General features: G+C 37.4%; 1 protein-coding gene across 8 annotated transcripts in view; it reads right to left on the bottom strand.

Moving 5' to 3' along the window:
* Positions 1–22,781, bottom strand: part of LOC307118963 (vacuole membrane protein 1-like) — a 71,635-nt gene that overhangs the window by 20,875 nt on the left and 27,979 nt on the right. For 2 of the 8 annotated variants that reach the window (XR_013815589.1, XM_079804870.1), the window contains exons 6-9: positions 12,169–12,265; positions 11,768–11,862; positions 8,822–8,997; positions 6,727–8,719 (exon numbers count right to left, since the gene is read on the bottom strand). Coding sequence is in view for 2 of the 8 variants with exons in the window: in XM_079804871.1 (XP_079660997.1) it covers positions 11,768–11,835 (68 nt within the window). In the remaining 6 variants the exon portion in view is untranslated. Of the gene's footprint in view, positions 1–6,726; positions 8,720–8,821; positions 8,998–11,767; positions 11,863–12,168; positions 12,266–22,781 lie in introns of those variants that run through there. The other 6 variants (XR_013815591.1, XR_013815594.1, XM_079804871.1 and 3 more) reach the window with 4 other exon arrangements.

Genomic DNA, 22,781 nt, shown 5'->3' with positions numbered 1-22,781 from the left:
TTTCTCTTTCTTTTTTTAAAAATCAGTAAATAACATTTTCTAACCTTAAACGTAACCCTCACACACACCTTTTTACATTTTTATCAAGGCAACATTTAGTATGTATATTCATCTGTTCACCAGTGTAGGTGCTTTCACTTTTCACTATGCTTGTGGGGACTTTTGGTCCCTCGATGTAGACAAAACCTGACCTAGACAGACACACACTCTTCTTCAAAACACATCTATGATAAACTTCACATTTCTGCAGCTTTACCTATACACGTGCAATACCCTATCTGCACCACTCACTAGACACACACGAATTGGTCCTCACAATGGTTAAGGAGGCACACACACACACACACACACACAGCGCTCAAATGGATTTGAGTTGCATCATATCTGCATGTGTACTTGGTAAAACCACAAAAGGACACAGAGAGATAAACAGTAATGACATGGTAAACGCAACTCTCAAATCACATCCAGTTCCTTGAATACATCTTCATTTTCTCTGAAGAAAAACAAGTCCATAAATAACCCAAATCTGCTGATATTCCCTCCACTTAATTTTGGGACAAAAACATCATGTGGACAAAAAGTGAGGAAAATAATGTGTTTTTTTTTTCTTCATTGGAAACAGATTTGTAAGAAATTCCCTATAGCATCAGCAATTTTGGAAAGTAAGAGGGCAACAAGCTGTTTTCAAAGCGGAGTGCTGATGCAATCTACATGTGCTGTTGCAGTTATGGCCGGGGTGATTGACGCTTTGCATTGTCAGATGGGGCTGTCCCGAAGACAGGTGTTCACAAGCCAAAAACAGCAGCACTGAACACCACCTATAGCATCCTATTACCCTGTTGCAACACTGGCCACCGCCACAGCACAGGTGCTTAAAGAGTCTGGGGTTTAACACAATACGGCATGTGTTTGCAATTCAACATACAGCAGATGGAAGTAATGTGGATCTTAACAGCTCAATTTATATAACTTAACTTCCTGTCACACTGTGGACAGTCTCTAAAAAAACACTGCACAACCAGGGCTTGACATTAACTTTTTTTTTTTTGCTCGCCAGCCACTGTGGCTAGTGGTTTTCCCAAGTTACTAGCCACAATTTTGACATCGATAACATGGGTAACATGTTATAACATGCATCGATAACATGCCATATAGATATTTTAGTAGCATCTCAAAATTTGGCAGCAGGTATACTAGGCTGCTGTCACTTTAAGACCAGACGCTGTTACACGTTTTCTTTCTCAACTGTTTATGTTCATTTAAAACATAACGGACTGTTTATGTGAATACTCACCAAGACCGGACAAAATTCAATTTAGCACTGAGAGGTGACTTTATATGCACGCACTTTGGGTGTGAGAGCACAAAATCTGCGGGAATGAGTCAAATTATGCACAATATTCGCAATCCCACGCCGAAATTCAAGCTTTGTAACACCAACAATATTCACCCGGAGCAAATGAAACGAGGGAGTGAGGGAAGGCGGGTTTGAAACTCAAGTTGACTCAAGTGAGTGCATCTATTCTGTGGAAAATGAGTATTGAAAATGGTCCATATGTTTCAGTACCGATATGTATAGAAAAATCTATATTTTTGACAACTCTACATTGCACTTAGTTTATTATTATTAAAAGACTACAATTGCAAAATGTATATATTATATATACAATTCAAACTGTCAAACTGGCTAGTAGGAGTGACTGTGTTACACGCCACTGCTGAAAAACACCCGCTTTTGGTGGTTTGGCGGGTGTTAATGTCAAGCCCTGTGCACAACATCAATGTACTTCAGTAAAATATGAAGGTCTGCTCTGGGGGGTTAATAAAGGCCTTTCTGACGCAAATTGATGGGAAATTGAAAAATGTTAAATATGGATATTTTTCTTACACAAACCCATCAATTTGCTTATTTGAAGGCCTTTATTAACCCCCTGTAGCCGTGTGGATTACTTTTATATGTTTTTATAAGTACTTTTTTGGGGTGAACTATCCCTTTAAGTGTTTGTCATGGGGCCTCTATTGTACCTGCAGACCTTTATATTTACCTGAAGTACATTGATGTTGTGCACAGGGCTTGACATTAACACCCGCCAAACCACCAAAAGCGGGTGTATTTCAGCAGTGGCGTGTAACACAGTCACTCCTACTTTTGACAGTTTGAATTTTATATATAATATATACATTTTGCAATTGTAGTCTTTTAATAATAATAAACTAAGTGCAGTGTAGTGTTTTCAAAAATATGGATTTTTCAATACATATCGGTACTGAAAAGTATGAACAGGCTTCAAATTTTGGGCTGCCATTCACTGCCATTATAAAGTTTTTTTTTAATATAACTCTGATTGCATTCATCTGACAGAAGAATGTCATATACACCTAGGATGGCTTGAGGGTGAGAAAATCATGGGGTAATTTTCTTTTCTGGTTGAACTATCCCTTTAAGCCACAATTAAAATAAATTTCATGGAATTACACAACAAGATATCTAACCGAGAGGCCTTTACAAACTTCTTAAGGCCCTAAGGTGATTTTTATTAGATGAATTTCCCAAGTTCACACAGGTGTAGCAGTGTAGTTCATTAACTATGAACATGATCCACTAAGATTTAACAACTATAGAGTGTCCAAACATATTATCTTCATTTTTAACAGTCACATGGATGTAGTAATTTAGATCATTTTGTAAAAACCCATTATTATTTTAATTTAATATTGTTTTTTAACCCATTATAATTTTTATTTTAATTTATAACAACACAGAAATATTGTTCAAATTTCTGGGGTCAATACGATTTTTTAAAAGGGAATTAATATATTTATTCAGTAAGGATCATTAAATTGATCAGAATTGACCGTAAAGACTTGCATTTTTACAAAAAAATCTATTTAAAATAAAAGCTGTTCATCTGAACTTTCGATTCATCAAAAACATTACATTCAATTCAAGAGAATCTCTGACTTTTGATGGCAGATTGTGGTATCATGTCGAATTTGAGACGTTGTCTTTGACTTTCATTTTATCCATAAAAAACACAAACGAGATCTCTTATGAAACACAGATTTAAAAAAAAAAAATCTCAAGAGAAAAATCTGAGAAGCAATACGTTTATGCAAAAGTCTATTATTTACTTATTTGATCACTTTAGGAGTAAACAATTGAGAAATAAATCAAATTCATGTGATTTCTTTCCTATGTTTAAGATTAAAATGATACAATTTTTTTATTAACACTTAATTTTAATTCTTGCTGCTTTCATGTGAAATAAAATGTTTATGCTTTTCATTTTAAAATATACAGTATCTTAATATATACCAAAACACATATAATAATACTTTAATTGATAAAATGATAAAAGTTTTACTTTATTTATACTTTTACCCCAAAGTGTATATACCTCGACTCTTCTGTTTCACCAAAATTGTTCATCGGGAGCTCCAGAGTCAATATTCATAGTCCTGCTGCTATATACAGTGCCAAACGTCGATTTAAATGGTGCCAGCAGAGGAACTCTATTTTGGGCATGTAATGTAAAACATGTATTGTTCTCTGATGAGTCCACCTTCACTATCTTACCCACATCCAGGAGAGTTACAATGTGGAGAAGGCACAAACACCCCGACTGTTGCATGCACGATGTGAAGCATGGGGGTGGATCAGTGATGGTTTGGGCTGCAATATCATGGGATTCCCTAGGCCCACTACTCGTGCTATATGAGCGCGTCACTGCAAAGGACTACCAAACCATTCTGGAGGACCATGTGCACCCAATGCAAAACACAGTACCCTGAAGGTGGGGCAGTGTATTAGGATGATAATACAACAAAACACACAGCCAGACTTGTGATAAGAGTTCTTTGATGAACATGAAAGTGAAGTTGAACATCTCTCATGGCCTGCACAGTCACTGGATCTGAGCCACTTTGAGGTGTTTTGGAGGAGCGTATCTGGAAACAATTCCGTCCACCATCATCACATAGTGACCTGGCCACTGTTCTGGAAAAAGAATGGCTCAAAATCCCACTGTGCAGGACTTGTATCTGTAATCCTCAAGACAAATTAAATGGTAAATGGTAAATGGACTGCATTTATATAGCGCTTTTAACAGACCAATGGCCATCCAAAGCGCTTTACACATTGCCTCACATTCACCCATTCATACACCGACGGCGGTGTCAGCCATGCAAGGCGCCATCCAGCTCGTCGGGAGCAGCTGAGGTTAGGTGTCTTGCTCATGGACACCTCGACACTTGGTCAGGTGGAACTGGGGATCGAACCACCAACCTTCCAGTTTGTAGACAACCTACATGAACCACTGAAACACTGCCGCCCCTGAACCACTGCCGCCATTGCCGAAAATTAAAACTGTATTGGCCGCAGAAGAAGGTCTGCCATACTAATAAATCATTGTGGTCTAAAACCAGGTGTCATGGACACTTTCTAGTTGTAAAAGTTTGTTGGTCATATTCATAAGAGGGCTGTAACCACCATAGGCATTGAGGGCACAAGTCCCACCCAATAATTGAAAATGGCCAAAATGTCCCCCCAATATATGATCCGCTCACTTTAAAATGAAAATCAGCCCATGATTTACTCAACCTCAAGCCATCCTAGGTCTATATGACTTTCTTCTTTCTGATGAACACAATTGGAGTTATATTAATAAATATCCTGACGCTTCCAAGCATTATAATAGCAGTGACGGAGTTCCATTGAGTTTGAAGCTCAAAAAAGCACATCCATCCCTCAATAACGTACTCTACACGGCTCTGGGGAGTTAATAAAGGCCTTCTAAAGCGAATCGATGCGGTTTGTGTAAGAAAAATATCCATATTTAAAACTTTATAAAGTATAAAGTGAACTACACTTAAATAAATGTGAAATAAAGGTGCCAGGAAGAACCAAAAAGGGGTTTTCACTGCGATGCCATAGAAGAACCATTTTTGGTTCCCCGAAGAACCTTTTTGGGAAAGGTTCTTTAAAGAACCATTTTTTTTCCTAACCCTTTTATAGTCTAAAGAACCTTTCTTCGCTATAAAGAACCTTTTGTGCAATGGAAGGGTTCTTTGGATATTTACGGTTCTTCATAGAACCACACATCTTGCCAAAGAACCTTTATTTTTAAGAGTGTACTCCTTTAATGGTGCTCTCCATTACGCACCACTCTGTTTGTTAAGATGAAGGATAGTTAAAAAAGCGGTCTAACAGCGCTCGTCAATGTCAAAATGATAGCCAATCCGATCAAAGAAGGCGGGGCTTAATGTTCACTGAAGATGAGTGTGAATTCCAACTCGACTGCTATAGTTTTTACAATGAAAGAGTGCATGCACTGTAAAAAAAAAATCAGGTCTCCAATTGAACATTTTCTAGTGACTGATCAAATTTTTTCGTTGGCCAAATTGAATTTCTGTTAATTAAATTGCATCAATTCACAGAAATTCAATTTGGCCAACTGAAAAATTTAGATGTGATCAGTCACTAGAAAATGTTCAATTGGAGACCTGATTTTTTTTTTTACAATGTGCATGATAAGATATAAGTAGCTAAACACTTAATATTTGATAACTGCTTCACGACGGAAACAACCCACAGTGACAAACTACTCAACTTTTTAATGTAATTTAAACAATGATGTCATTCATAACTGAATGGGACAAGACATATTAGATACACAAACAAGAGTGAATGTGTGAATGCGTTTTTTTTTAATAAAACATTATTTGCAAAGAGTTTAAATGGATTACCTCAAAACTAGGCTATAATTAGACCTGGAACTTATTTTACCACTCTTATTTATTCTTTATTCCCCTAAATCCCCTTTAATCCTTTAATTTCTTTAAATAAAGAGACAATCCCCCTCCCCCTTAAAAAATGTTTTCAAGACATGGTTACAGCCTTGATTCATAATTTAAGTTTACTTCTGTGTAAACTTGAGGAGAACTGACTTCATACATCCGTGAAAAATGATCTCAAGACCAGTTGGTTAAAAATAATTAAAGAGAAGCGATGTTTTGTTATCTAATGCAATGACATTCACTTTTAAGTGTGGTTCAGTGTCCAAATATGTTTAGGGGGCTTTATGAGCTGTGTCTCAGACTTCTCATAAGATGCATTAGTTTGCATGTCTCTATCTCTCTCAATGTTTGTCTCCATCTCTCGCTCCTTCTTTCTCACACACACCCACTCATAGTGTTTTAACCATTATGGGATCTTTATGTGAAATAGCGGTTCATATGCACACTCTGGGTGGGCACCATATCATCAGATTAGAAGGACCACAGGCCACAGGCCAATGACAGAGACGACGTCAGATCATTACATGACAGGGCCAAATCACCATCCTGCACTGTCAACAAAACCAGGACCAAGCTGAGCTATGCCATCAGATCTAGGGTGCAACTACTCATCCCTGTGGGAAAAAAATAGCTAAAAAAGAAAAATTAAGTCGCATTAAGGCAAGACACTACAGGCAAAGGCATTGTTTTTTCATGCACTGGTCAATTTTGGGATATTTTGCTTACATAACATGCCTTCTTTCAGACTGTTGGAAAGAAAACATACAAAATAGACATTTTAGTGTTTATTTCATTACACTTTATCTACTCACGTCTGTAGATTTTAATTACATACACATCTTAATCTTTTTATGAGTTGTTTTTTTCTCATGCACTGAGCCAGAAATCTCCACTTCAGGAGCACTTATCCATTTTTTTTCCTATCTTATATTCCGAAGGTTTCTGAAGGGTTTGTTCATATATCAGGGTTTCTGCAGGTTTTATGAAGGTAGATTTAAGACCAATTAAAGAAAATGTAAGGAATAAATTGAAGGGAACATAACACGTCAATATGTTCTCTAAATGTAAATGAGTTATATTAGTGTCACTTCAAAGTTTGAAAATACAATTTCCAACAGATCTCCATAATATATTTTACAATAAAAGATAAGAAATCTTGGGAAATCTTGTAAAATTGAGTTGAACCCATCTGCCAATGGGTTCATAAAAATCAACTTAATTCAAATGTAAGTCATTTTCACACCCAATGACAGATATTTGTTCGTTTTAAGCATAAACGCACTTAATTTCGTTACATTTCTCAAAAAACAAGACTTAATTTCTTCATTTTGCATATCAATAAATGTATCTTGATCTAAGGATGTTTTAAATTTGCACTGAAAAACTAAATTCCTGAGGAAGAACATAATTTTTTGAAGCGCTTGCAATTTAATTTTGCAATAGAATTTAGGGCCCTATGTGTTTTATTTAGTTTGTTTTATAGTTGATTCTGTTTTAATTTTGGACTTTGCTTTAATGGTTAGATTAAATTTTACTGACTTTCATTCATCTTCGGAACACAAATGAAGATATTTTTAATGAAATGGGAAAGATTTCTGTCCCTCCATTGACAGTCTAAACAAATTCCCCTTTGACGCTTCAAAAAGTTCATATAGAGATCGTAAAACGAATCCATATGAATCAAGCATTCCATTCCAAATTTCCTGAAGAGATCGTTTTATATGATGAATGAAAGTCTTGACGACATTGGGGTGAGTAAATGATGACAGAAATATCCCTTTAAGTGTACTGACCAACTTTTGATTCATCCAAAGTTTGACAAATTCCGTGGCATTCTGCATTATACAGTAAATTCCATGTTTATTCACATTTTCTGCATTGCAGAAATCATAGGGCGCTAATGTAATGCCATGATATTGAATTTAAGACTTTCTGATCCAATTTAAGACATTTTTAAGGCCTTAAATTGTGGAAGGTCAAATTAAGACTTGTTTAAGCCTTGCGGAAACCCTGTATATCATTCCCCTGATTCATAACATGTTATTCCTAAAACATGGTGAAAATGTGTTAACCTTTAACTCTAATATGTCAGCAAAATGAAACAAGAATTTTGAACCTTGAAATACATGTATACAAAGCTCAGATTTCTTTAGTGCATATATTATAAGATAACACCTCATTTGCATATTTGCAAGTACTGTGATAAATGAACTGGGGAAATAATAGCGATACTAATGATTAAAATACTTAACCTGTAGTGTGTTGCCTCAAGTTCCATTTAAAAGCTAAACCCATGCATCATGTAATGCCTCCCAGAAAGCATTTATGGTTTTAAAACACATATTTATCATACAAGCTCAAGTTTAGTCTATGTTTGTGAAAGCGATCGCACAGTGAGTATAACAACAACAAGCGACATGTGGGCGTGCAGCATCAACAACTCCCGTCTATCTAGGCCATTTAGCTCTGAAAACAAGATGATGGGAATTTCAGAGCAACGGACAACGTCTGGACCCCATGATCTCATTTCGGCCTGTAATTTACCAATGGCACTACCACCATACTAATTTCCAAAGTCAAACTGTCAATTTGATGTTTTATGGGAACTGTAGGTAGACACCTTGAAGACTATGTACAGGGTTTCCCCAGCGCAATGGCACATTTGCTGGTGACTTTCTCTCCTTGTTTTCATTTAACTCTTTCCGCCATACATCTAAGCAGTCCGCCCACCCTCTCTGACACACCGAAACCACACACACACTCACACAATATGCGCATGTGTGCACACACACACACACCATTCTGCCTTTCCATTTGCTCATGGGCCCCCAGATATAAGTCAATGTCTTGAATTACTCACCCAATGAGGGCCACCATCTGCTCCACTATATGTGCTTGCTGAAGGTATCACAAAGACTTTCTGTATGAGAGAGAGAAGTCACTCCATCAGTTATCCATGTGCTCATTGGGGAGTGGTACTGGGTGATACACTCATAACCACATCAGATGCCCCCCTACGGACCTTCTAACACAGCAAATGAGCAGGCGGTGGTCAGCAGAAAGAGAGCTTTTTCTGTGATCAGAGGTTAAAGCACAACATGACAGATCTTAGAGCTGACATACAAGGCCTTATACAGATGGTGTGAGCCTTACAAGGCCCAGGGCTACAGCCAATACACTCGAGGGAGGGAGGGAGGACTGTGGAAAAAAAAGACAAGAAACAAAAACATGTCTGAAAACCTGACTGGAAGTAAAACAGGATCAAAGATGGCTCCTGTCCAGTCTAGATCCTGCTGACTCACAAGTTCAGCCATGATAAAAGGCAGGATGGGCGGCGTGGGTGTTGGGGGTCGGGGTTTTGTTGGCTGGTGCCTGGTGCAACTCAATCAGTCGAGACTTACTCATTATGTTTTTTTTTTTTCTGCTGCAGCGTTTGTCACGGCTGTCATGGCTGACTCGGAGAAACACACACCGTAATGTCTGGGGCCTGCATAATCACATCTGGAGGTACTTTCAATTAGTTGTATTGCTTTGTTTGTGCGGTTAAAATTAGTATAAAGTACATGCATAATTTGTTTCTTTTCGAAAAATGATTGGTGGATTTAGGGAAATTAAGAATAAACAAATATCTAATATTTTGTTATCTTTAATCATTTCTATAGTTATGTACATAATTATGTTGTTGCATATCAGCATAAATACCCGTTTTTTATATCTATCATGATATACAAAAGAGCATAAAACACGCTAAAGCACCTTGTCAGAATAGGTGAGGGTTAATCCCAATGAAATAAAAGAAAACATTTGAGACGAGTGTATCATGTTATATACAAAAACATATTGTGTGTCTGAATACACCTGATCCACAGGTGAGGCCATTCAGACATAGTATATGTATGACTAACACTGACACACTCACACTCTTTCTATCCGTCTCACCCTTCACGCACTTGCTCAGATGCACACACTTTATGTCTGCCTTTAAAACACAAGTTCACACTCTCATTCTCTTTTCAACTTGCATACGCACCAATGCACACCCCTGTTCTTCCTCCTCCCAAACACACAACTTTAGTATAACAGTCCAAACTGTTCAAATCTATTCTCATCACTGCATTTCTTTGTTCTAAATGTGCAGTTAAGCACATGAATACAATTAATATGAGACATATCCATTAAAAGGGACTTGAGAAAGTATGGTATTTGTGCATAAACTTACATTTTACTTAAAAATATATAATTATTGCACATTATAAGGCAATGCTGTAACAAAATAGACGTTGAGGGGAACATCAAAATGGGTTATTCAAATGACAGATTCATAGTTTGTTTCATTAATATTTTGAATATTTTGTTACTGCAGTATAAGGGAATAATGCGGGGTTGTGTCGCCTCTATAAGCATTTAATTCTGAGACGGAAACAACATTAAAATCTCAAACAACTACACATTTTTTCATGAGATTAATTTAATTTATGTATATAAGAGGAAGTTTATTTATCACTTTGGGGATTGATTTCAAACACTTATACTGTATGAAGGCAGTAATTTTTCATTTTCACTTTGAGTGTTTTGCCAGCTGTCATAACGGTTGGGTTAGCAAGCTGTGAGTAAACTGCTGAAATTACTAGACGAAAGATTTTCAGGCCCACTTCATCATTATGGTGATTTTTTTTCTTCTTCAATCTTATCCGTAGGCATTTAGTGCACATATTTAAACACACATATACATATCTAAATACATTTTAAATGCACTGGTACAATGCAAAACGAGGAGTACCCTGTATTACATACGACTTCCTAAACTTGCTTCCTAAACATAGTTCTACTGAAACTACTCAAAGTATGCATTACAGCATATTTGGACAATTTCCACCTTAATTTAATACATCTGAGTATGGAATGAATGTCAGGGTGTCTCAATCGAGAGGCTACAGCAGCAACTTTCACAAAATGGAGGCAGATAAACACAAAATGGCCGCCTCTAATTTCACTTTAGAGTTACAGATGATCTGAACGCTCCTGACTCCACAAATATGAAGTTATGGAAACATTATACGTTTTAATACATAAAAAAGGATGAGTACCTTATAGTTATGGTTACATATATTTTTTAATATATAGCCTACGTTCATATATAGAGACATATATTAAATGCTCATATATTCACAAACATATGAAACTTTTCAATATGTACATTTGTATTTTACCTATTTATTTGTCTTTGTTTGCATTTAAGTAAATAAGAATACGACAATTGTGAATCTGAATCATATACACTTTAGATTAGGGTACAATTCTCACTATTAACTAGTTGCTTATTGGCATGCACATTACTAAGATATTGGCTGTTATTAGTACTTATAAAGAACATATTAATTCCTTATTCTGCATGACCATATTCTACATCCCTTAATCCTACCAATATCTAAATTTAACAACTACCTTATTAAATATTAATAAGCAGTGATTAGGAGTTTATTGAGGAAAAAGTTGTAGTTAATAGTTAGTTAAAAGTGAGAATTGGACCCTAATATAAAGTGTGACCATATATATATATATATATATATATATATATATATATATATATATATATATATATATATATATAATATATATATATATATATAAAGATAGAGAGAGAGAGAGAGAGAGAGAGAGAGAAGAGAGAGAGAGAGAGAGAGAGAGAGAGAGAGAGAGAGAGAGAGAGAGAGAGAGAGAGAGAGAGAGAGAGAGAGAGAGAGAGAGAGAGAGAGAGAGAGAGAGAGAGAGAGAGAGAGAGAGAGAGAGAGAGAGAGAGAGAGAGAGAGAGAGAGAGAGAGAGAGAGAGAGAGAGAGAGAGAGAGAGAGAGAGAGAGGCAAGTCTGTGAACACACATCTCGCAACCTGCATGAATAAAATACTTTATTATCAATTGGGGTATCAGCATTAGTTTTGTATGTTTGTGAGAAATAAAGTCTTTACTCACCTCAGTGTGTACCATTCCAGCTTATAGGACTGAAAATAAAGTCCAGAAAGGTTTGGGAAAATGTCCATAAGTGATCCATGACACAGACATGAGATCTGAAACATACAAAAAGATCATAAAGGTCTAAGAAAGCATGAGAGAAAGAAAATTTTAAAATTCTTTTGTTCTGAATATATATTTTAAATAGATGTACTGCAATATAGTAACAGCGATGTTTACTTTGTTCTTTATGAAAGTAATAGATAAGTTAGTAATAATTAAATTCTGTAAACAGACGAGGAAGAACAAGTATCATTCAGTCCAATTCCATAATATAATTCTGATATTTTTGAAAGTGAAAACTCTGAATAAAACTATTCATCACAGTCAAACAGTGACATATTCTTGCTATTACTAATAACCTTGAAAGTCTTCTATGCGTCAGAACACTAACAGAGACACGGGCAAGAATTCCTGAGGAATCTCTCGGATTGCACAGTTTGTTCTGATGGCAGAGATCTAAAGAAGAAAAGAGTTCAAAAAGAAGTGCTATCAGAAAAAATAGTTAGACATAAATTAACATATCTGACTGTTGAAATTTACTGAGTTTACCCTTACGAAACAAATGAAAACACTTATGTTTTAAACCGCTATCTTAACTTGTATGCAGGAAAACATAACACAGATAAAACAAATGTAAATATCAATATTTTAAAGCATCAAAATGTGATTAATTTGATGCATTTAATGTGCAATAATATTCAAAGATCTAATGTGGTTTAACTAACACATACATTATATATGAAAAGGAGGAAAGCATATATAAATCTGAGCTTTTACTTCTTTCTTTTTTTATATCAAAAACTAATAATTAGAGCTCAGCAAAATAATTTCCCACAATTGTCTAGAGACATTTGGGGGAGAAAAAAAGCTTTAAAACCTGACGTTACTAATAATTCTTTACAAAAATGCTCACACACACTTTGTGGTCTTTGCAGAGCAAAACGAATTTTACAGAGCTCTAAAAATGATTAACGTCTAGTAAAATATATTTATATCCTTCTATGCCAACAGGCAAACGTGAAGTTATGATAATACAAAGACAAATATGACAGTAACAAAAACAGTAAGAAAGATCTTCAAATTCATTCATTTTAACACAAGAACTGTTTGATTCAGAGTTAAAGCTTAAATAAAATATATTTAATGGATTTAGTAATATATTAAACACTTGCCACATTTGTTTTTTTTTAGTCAATGAACCTGCTTCACCTAAACCCGTCCATAAACGTCAGACAAATCTGAATACACTTTGAAAGACGGCTTGCTAAAATGATTCTTTCAAGCATTTGTCATGCATCGTTATTTTTTTGTTTTTGCATTAAAAAAACACATATAAATAGTACATCAAATTCTTGATAAAATAATAAACACATTGCAGCGCAGAGACATTCTGACAATGCACTAAATGTATTAATAACTCTTCTATGTTGTTCATTTAATCATTCCTAGTTTAAAATTACTCTAAATACTTGTTTAAAAAAATAAACCTTTAAATGTTTACTTCACTGTAATGTGAGACTCTTTAAGAATCTTATTTTGCGAGTTTTAATCATTTAACATGATTTGGGAGGATTCTGTTAACACACACAGGACAAAATGTTGCCACATATTCTGAGAATATCTGACACAATCATTTAGTCTGAAAAACTTACATTTTTATAAACTGTTTGTGTGCTACAGATAACGTAAAAAGCATGTCAGAATGAACTGATCTTGATGAAACAATTAAAACAAATCTAAAGAACATAAGGAATCAAAGGGAGGATTTCAGCCAGCATAAACTGATATAGCAGGGGAATAATAGATTAGAGAATAGAAGAATATATATTGGCATGTTTTTAGATTTGTAACATTGATAAACTCAGTTTTTTTGCATGATATCTCCCCACTAAATTAGAAGGGACTTCTACATTATTTGTAGAAAACCAAAGAGAGAGGGAAAGAGAAAGTCTGTGTTCATTTAAGAGCAATAAGTTAAACATCAACTTACTGTTCTATAACATACTTAGAAAAAGAACAAGACATCTAAATATATTTTTTAATCATTTGGTGTAATTCTGATTCTAAGAACTACATAATCTCTGCAGGATTTGTTCCCAAAATATTAGAAATGTTTCTTACCTAACAGGTTTCATTCTCATGTTCCCAACTATATAATTGTATAAAACAAGCATCCAAAATGTTTAACCCTTACCAGAAAGATCCATGAAACTTTAAATGACACATTTTAAATTTCCAATGCATTGGAATGGGGGACAAGAGCAGACGCCTAGGTGCTTCCAGTGAGTCACAGAATACTTGACATATCTGAAGCTTTATTCCTCACAAAAGGCTACTTTACTAAAATCACATGGATTTTCCTGCAGATATCCTTTCTGGGAAGAGGGGTGGCATATATAAAAAACTATATGATGAAAAAAAAAAATAGGACAAGATAATAACAGCAGATTTTAAGGGAAGTGTTTTGGATGTTTGTATGAATTATGTTTAGCAGACATTAATACTTTTTATAAAGTAACAAACTAAGAAATATGCAGATTTAATTTTATTGGATGTATTTTTAACAGTATAACTGACGAGTTAAATTACAGGTTTAATCATTTTAAAACAGCAGAGCTGGATTTGTGCTTACTTTAAATGCTTTTAAAGTTTAATTTACCATATATATATATATATATATATATATATATATATATATAGAGAGAGAGAGAGAGAGAGAGAGAGAGAGAGAGAGCGAGAGAGAGAGAGAGAGAGAGAGAGAGAGAGAGAGAGAGAGAGAGAGAGAGAAAGATGAAAATCTAAGAGCATCTTAATGTTTATTATACAAACGAAACTGGTGAAAATAGTTATTAGGCTAATAAATAGACTTATTCTAAATAATATTTGACCTCTTTTATAGGATTTAGGTAATTGTAAAAAACATTCTGAATGTGCCCTTTCTAGAAATTAATATCAGAATCATTCTGCAAATATGAAACATTCACCATTCATCTCCGGATCAATTCATGCACATGTTTTACACTCAAATATTTTTTTCCAGTTCAGTGCATACACATGTAATTCTCTATTTGTTTCCTATAATCGAAAATAAATGTTTAACACCCACCGATCATAAAAATGAGCAGGGGCACCGAGAGAATCACTGACAGGTGGCAAATACAATTAATATATTGATGGCATGGGCCAATGAGATCATCTGTAATTCATTTACTGTACATAGATTGAGAATGCTTTTTGCTGCTAGAGATAAAAGTAGATTAGCACTCGATATAATAGTGGAAGGGCATGGGAGGGGATTTTTACTGAATCAAACCTAATATGGACATCTAATCGGTCCAAGAAAAGCTGGCAGGGGAGAGGAAGGAGGGGTGACGGGGAGCAAGCAGAACAGCTGTGTTTTGATTGGACGAACTTGAAAATTCCGAATTTGTTCTGTCCAATCACAAAGGCTGATTGGACACATAGCAACAGCACATTTCATTCCATTGCCTTTTTTTCTCTCTCTATAGGTTCTTCTGTTCCTTTCTACAGTAAACCAGACAGAGAAATGTCAGGTTGGTAAGAGAGGAATGTCTTTTGTTCAGAGCTTGAGCACTCCGGATCAGATTTAAACCGCAGGATGAAAGTGTTTGATTAAAGAGCAACATTCATGCCCATCCCCATTACAAACACATCATTCTGCTCCGAGCAGTGAGTCACTTTCAAACGGGCACACAAAACTGCTGAGTAATGTCAAGACTAAATCACTGCATTCAGGTCCAGTCACAAGTCTCTCATCTGTCTTCAAAGGTATCTTTTATCTCCAGACATCTGTATAGACTGTCACTCGCCGCCACACCGAACAGATGCAGCAAAATGTGTTAATTCCCAATATCAGCAATTAAACGGAGCCCATACAAAGTTATCCTCCGAATGTTTTGTGTTGCTTGTGCTGCTGACTAATTCCCCTTAGTCATTTTACCCAGAAAACAACGCAGAAAGCTGATGAGAGCTAAATCGAGCAGCTATTTCAGAGTTTTATAGAGCGGTACACATGTAATCATGCCGTTATGTGACGTATTCATAATTCTAGTGGGAAGTTTCCTTCTCTAACCACAACAGTGGCCATCTGACACGATGAATGAATAGCCAGGCTGGTTGTACTTTTTTATTTCAATCTTTTTCTCATGCACATGGAAAATTACCATTTGGCAAAGTGTTCAGCCACCACAACCTCCCCGCGTTTACCAGCTCCGACCCAGCATCCCTCGGGGCAGGGTTTACCAGCAATTACATTTAAGAGATCTCGTCAAAGGTGCGCCTTCAGTAAAACCATGGGAGACAGTTTGGGCTCTCTGATATGTTTCCAGCACTAAGCTTTTGATGTTGGTCATCATCACCTTTATTTTTTGTCTTTTTCTTAAGGCTTGTTTTCAAGTTCACAAGTTCAGAGGGCATATCATTTTCTGGAAGCCATTTTTGACATATTTCAGGACATGGATTTACCAGAATCCATTGTTGGAAAGGCTACTGATTATTTTTAACCCCCAAAAATGCTCTACTTAGTATATTTAGAGAAGCACCGCAAGTCACGACCGGCTTTTGTTACCAGAGAAATGACGAGGATTGACGCATAAAGACGAAAGACTTCCCTAATCCACATTCACACCTAATAATATTCCTCTTTCCACGCCACATTCTACAGTTACAGCTTCCCCTTTACGTCAATGGCACCTTGGTAACAATAGCAACACTCCTATACATACAGCGTCTACATTTACCTGAGCCCGGCTAATGCTAATAGAGCTCATCTGAAGGGAAAGTTCACCAAAAATGGAAATTATAATTTATGATATTTCTTTTTTCCTGTGTGAAAACAACTTTTTTTGTTCATATGGAAGTCAATGGGGACCAAAACAACACTGGACTTATGGACTTATTAAATGGGGGAAAAAAGAAAAAAAGATTTTCTTCCGAAATATATTCTTTTGAGTTTCACAAAAGAAAAAAAAAAGTCATAAAGGTTTTTAATGACAGAAGGGTGAGTAAATGACAAAATTTTCATTTTTGGGGCTAACTAACCCTTTAACACCAAATCTTTCGTCTTTTCTTTATTATTTTTTATTGGATAAAGGCAAATTGCTCAGGTAATAGATTTCAATGAGGTTATTTGCATCATTTTCCATTTTCATTTTCCTTCGCATGGAATGTTAATTTGTCCGTCTGTGGAGCAAGTGAGTTTGCAAAAGCAAATATTATGGATGATCTAATATGATCCGGAAAATCAGACCGCCAGCTGGGAGAATCACAGGAAGACCGTAATCAGGTTATAAAGTAAATTGTACCCTCATCACACACACATACACATACACACACACCTTTCTCAGATTATTATCCCCTTCTTGTTTTCTTTTTGAATGAAACCCTTTCAGACAGGCACCAAGACAAACGTCTCTGGCACAAAAAGCTGCCAAATATCAAAGTCCATTATACAAACCGCTCTCTCTCTCTCTCTCTCTCACACACACACACACACACTCACGCACACACACACACACACTCATTCTCTTTCTACGGCATAGCGCAGGAAGTGATTATGGGTGCCTGACGTAATCGGACCGTTCCAGGGAGGAAGAGACGAAAAAAATTCAAATCTATATATCTCAAGGAGGAAAAAAATGTGCACCCTGGAGTCCACGTTGACAAATTCTTTAACAAGCTGTGGTCAAAGGGAAGCTGGTTGAAGACTGACTCAGCCCCTCCTTTCAGCAGTTTACTGGAAACACGGGGGGAGGCAGGGGGAGGAGGGAGTTTCAGAGAAGTCACATGACCCATAAGGGCAGGGCTAACCACAGCTCTGGGAGGAGGAGAGGAGCAGAGAGGAATAAGGGCGAGGGGGAGGCAGATACACGCCCTTCCCCGAGCAGATGCCTCCGAATCGGGTTACTTACTCGACTGCCTGGGAGTTGGCAAGGGAGAATTCACAGACAAGCTTTAAGCTTTAACCCTTTAAGTGCTGGAGACAATGATTCATAAAAATAAAAAAATCAACAGTGTTAGTCCAAGTCCCTCTTTTTAACGCTTGCTTTAAATCAAATGGAAAAAAAAGAAAAAGTTTCTGTGTCTAAAACAGCTGGTCATGACTATAAACGGATGTAGCTGATGATGTCTCGTCGCTTTGTGCCAGCCTGACTCGTGTGTGTTCAGTCCCACACGTGCAATATGTCTGGTGCACTCTAGAAACCAACATGACGACACAGACACTTGACATATAATTCCATGCCCTTGACCTTTGGGTAAAGGATGTCTGGAACCATTCTGTTAGACTTGCGTCACACAAACGCACGTAGAAACATAAACAAATTAGTAAAAACACATTTAATCATTTCCTGTGCGCCGTCAGAGCTGAAAAATCTTAACAAATAGGCAATTACTCAATATTTGCAGTGCTACTGTCCTGGACAAAATGTAGTTTGCAAAAATTAGAAAGCAAGTTCAAATCAAATCCGTTTTGGAAAAAGGGACCCGCTTCGTCTTCGCTCGCAGCGCTACTGGAGGATGATTTCAGATTCAAAGTGGCAGAAGATTTCGGTAGATTTTTTTTTTAAAAAGCCACAGAAGAAGAAAGCGTGCCGTCTTCAGTCACAGAGCAAATGAGGAGTAAAAGGAGAGATTTGGGGGGAATCAGGCTTCAGACTGCACAGGGAAACTCTGCTGCAGCGCCAGAAAGAGATGCTGTGATCCAGAAGCGGACGTCAGAATGACCAAACAGCGACAGAGAGGGAGTGAGAGATAGAAAAAGGGAGAAAGAGAGAGAGCGAGCGCAGGAGAGAGACAGATATGAGAGGTAAAGCAATGGAGACACATCGCAACTGGAAAAAGTCAGTTGAGAGACCTGAAAAATAAATGTTGGTTCTCTTTAAACGACTATCCCTCCTTCTTTTGGTATTGTGGAGAAATGTGAGGATAGGACAACACAAACACAACATTTATAAACAAAATAAATACACACACTTTTTCCAATATATAGCAGTGGCTCTCAACAGGTGGGTTGTGATCCGTCTGTTTTGATGAGGTCACTATAGGAGAAACTATGCTGAGTGCAAATAATAAAATGCAACTAATCAAAAACAGTATAAACAGAAATCTCCTCCCATACCTTATGTTGTTGGTTGTGCGTCCAATCAAATGCTACAGTGCAAATAAATCTTTTTAAAGTTAGCCAAATTAACTGCCAACATGTTCACAATGTGTTTTGTGTGGTACATCTTATTTTCATTGCAATAGTAATACTTTTTTTTTTTTACTGTACTGCATTGGTTCGTTTGAAATCTTGAAGCACAACCAGTTGAGAACCACCATTTCTGAGATCACATACATTACTATTCGTTTATTACTATTAGGCATGCCTAAATGCCTAACAAAATGTAAAAATAAAGTGAAAAAAAAATTATAATACCATGATATCAAACAAATAAGGGCTTGCACATTTGCTGGAAACTGCACAGTTGTCCTAATCTAAAAACATCACTGCTGTTATGTAATCACAGAGTTTTTTGTAAGTGAAATGCTTGGCTGTTGAAGTGCAGAGTAATACAGAAACAGAATGACCACATGACAAATGAGTCACGATATAAATTCTTCCATCAGTGACGGTTTGAGGTTAACAACCAACATAAAGGTTCCCCGTAAGTCTGACATGACCAGAAACTTGCCATTCATGAGAAAGACTGTTGAGAAAGACCTATATCTGTCATAACATATGTCAGAACACACACTCACAAAATGTGTTCATAGATATTTTTCTTAGTTGCTTCAAGAGAAGTTAAGAACTGATATTTACATTTTCTGAGGAAATATTGCCCATGCAAAACCCTACACCATAATGCCAGCCCTTACAAAAAAAGAAGTTTATTCAAGTGTGCTATTAGTATACTTCTTTTAAACTAATAATACTTTCAGTCTACTTTTTATGTACTTCTCAGCAATAGACTTTATGTACTTCTCAGAAATATACTCATACTGACAGAAAGGTCTAAGTATATTTGGCCTATACATGTACTCAAACGTTTGATATACTTAACAGTATAATAAAGTATTCTAAGTATACTTGGCTTGTAGTTGTGTTTACTCTTTTGATTGAGTAGCTATTAAATACTTTTTTCACATAGTTTTACATACAGTCTTATAAACTTACATTGCTTGAAAATATTGATTTACAAAGAAAACAGATATTTCCCAATTCTGAGTATCTGAATTTTTGTGGAGGCTAGTCAACTGCTATTGTACATAGGAATTGACTTCAAATCTACTTTACTCTTTCCGCGCTACTGACTGAATTTTCCGGTTATCCATGTTTTCAGTGTTATACGGTAGGGGGCGCTATTACACATCTTCTAGTACAGAATCTCCAGATCAAAACACAGGTGAAGAAGAAGCAGAAACAAGTGATAGAAGATTGCTTATGCAAATGTAAAACAACGCAATCATCAAACATTAAACAGCATGTAAATCAAAAGAATTAACAGAATGAAATGTCGAACCTATGAAGGTTACCCATTGAAATGGGTGGCCTGAACGGTTAACAAGTTGCTTTGCTATTTCAGGTGTGTTCACAAATGGTTGTTAACATGTTGCGTTGTCATTGCTAGGATGTTTTGAATGTTAGCATTAGCAAGTTGCTTTGTTAGTGTAACCAGTCCTACTCGAACCGGGGTCTCTGGCATGTACCCTAAAGACTGCATCAGTTATTAATGCATCTCTTGAGGCCAGTGGAGTGAGGTTTACAAGCACAGTTCTTACGTCCATTACACTCACCCCTAAACCTCAATCCAATCCGGGTCACGGCACCACGTGTATCTGGTCCTACTTGACCCACTCAAAGCGTGACTCGAACCGGCGTGGGAGGTGGGCGTGCTAACAAGGTTGCTAAATACCATAAAAGCTAGCTTCAGTCATTAGCATGCCTCTTGAGGCAAGGGGAGTGAGGTTTAATACGCACAGCTCTTACGAGGCCAGTGGAGTGAGGTTTACAAGCACAGCTCTTACGTCCATTACACTCACCCCTAAACCTCACTCCAATCCGGGTCACGGCACCACGTGTATCTGGTCCTACTTGACCCACTCAAAGCATGACTCGAACCGGCGTGGGAGGTGGGCGTGCTAACAAGGTTTGCTAAATACCATAAAAGCTAGCTTCAGTCATTAGCATGCCTCTTGAGGCAAGGGGAGTGAGGTTTAATACGCACAGCTCTTACGAGGCCAGTGGAGTGAGGTTTACAAGCACAGCTCTTACGTCCATTACACTCACCCCTAAACCTCACTCCAATCCGGGTCACGGCACCACGTGTATGTATCTGGTCCTACTTGACCCACTCGAAGCGGGATTCAAACCGGCGTGGGAGGTGGGCGTGCTAACAAGGATGCTAAAGACCATAAAAGCTAGCTTTAGTCATTAGCATGCCTCTTGAGGCCAGGGGAGTGGGGTTTTACACGCACAGCTCTTACTGGCCTACGACAGTTACACTAGTGTAGTGTGTTCTGAATATTTATTAGCATATTGCTATGCCATTTCAAGAGTGTTCAGAATGGTTGTTAACACATTTCTATGCCATTGCTAGGGTGTTTTGAATGGTTAGCATGTTGCTTTGCCATTACTGGTCCTACTCAACCCACTTCGAGCAGGATTTGTACCGGGGTCTCTTGTGTGGTAGGCTGGCATACTAACAAAGACACTAAAAATTGCAACCGCTAACATCAGTTGCGGACGCGGCTCTGCGGACCAGGGGAGTGAGGTTTTTACAGGCTTATTACTGTTATACTCACATCACTAAACCTCACTCCCATCTGGGTCAGGGCGCCATGTGTAACCAGTCCTACTCGACCCACTCCGAGCGGGATTCGAACCACCGTGGGAGGCGGACACGCTAACAAGGATGCTAAAGACCGCAGCAGCTAACATCAGTTGCTAGCTTGCCTCTTGAGGACAGGGGAGTGAGTTTTTACACGCACAGCTCTTACTGCTAACATCCGTTACACTAGTGTGTTCCTGAATATTTATTAGCATATTGCTATACCATAGCTAGGGGGTTTTGAATGGTTAGAAAGTTGCTTTGCCATTACTAGTGTAAACGGTCCTACTCGACTCGCTTCGAGAGAGATTCGAACCGGGGCCTCTGGCATGGGGGGCGGGCATACTAACAAGGATGCTAAAGACGCAGCCGCTAACATTAGCTGCTAGTGTGCCTCTTGAAGCCAGGCGAGTGAGGTTTTACACGCACAGCCCTTACTGGACTACGTTCGTTACACTATTAGCACATTGCTATGCCATTTCAAGAGTGTTCAGAATGGTTGTTAACACATTGCTAGGGTGTTTTGAATGGTTACCAAGTTGCTTTACCATGGCTAGTGTAACCGGTCCTACTCGACTCGCTTCGAGAGAGATTCGAACCGGGGCCTCTGGCGTGGGAGGCGGGCATACTAACAAGGACGCTAAAGACGCAGCCGCTAACATCAGCTGCTAGTGTGCCTCTTGAGGCCAGGGGAGTGAGGTTTTACATGCACAGCTCTTACTGGCCTATGTCCGTTACACTAGTGTGTTCTGAATATTTATTAGCATATTGCTATGCCATTTCAAGAGTGTTCAAAATGGTTGTAAACACGTTGCTTTGCCATTGCTAGTGTAACTGGTCCTACTCGACCCACTTTGAGCGGGATTTGTAGTCTCGTGAATGGACGCTGTGCTAACAAGGATGCTAAAGATTGCAGCAGCTAGCATCATTTGATGCTACAAGTTGCTATGCCATTTCAAGAGTGGTCAGGATGGATAGCAAGTTGCTTATGTGTTGTTTTGAAAAAGTGTTTGATCAATTTGTGAAATAAAAAGACATCAGATTGTGTGATTCTTTGACACCAGTTTCCAGAACAGTTGGTTGTGTTTACAAGGGAACGAGGGTATTGTGGTTAACCTCCCCTCAGTCATTATCACAGTTGC

The sequence above is a fragment of the Gobio gobio genome (genome assembly GCF_949357685.1).
Source record: "Gobio gobio genome assembly, chromosome: 22".
Classification (NCBI taxonomy): domain Eukaryota; kingdom Metazoa; phylum Chordata; class Actinopteri; order Cypriniformes; family Gobionidae; genus Gobio; species Gobio gobio.
Note: the sequence above shows the minus strand (reverse complement) of the source record. Positions and strands in the feature narration are given on the sequence as shown.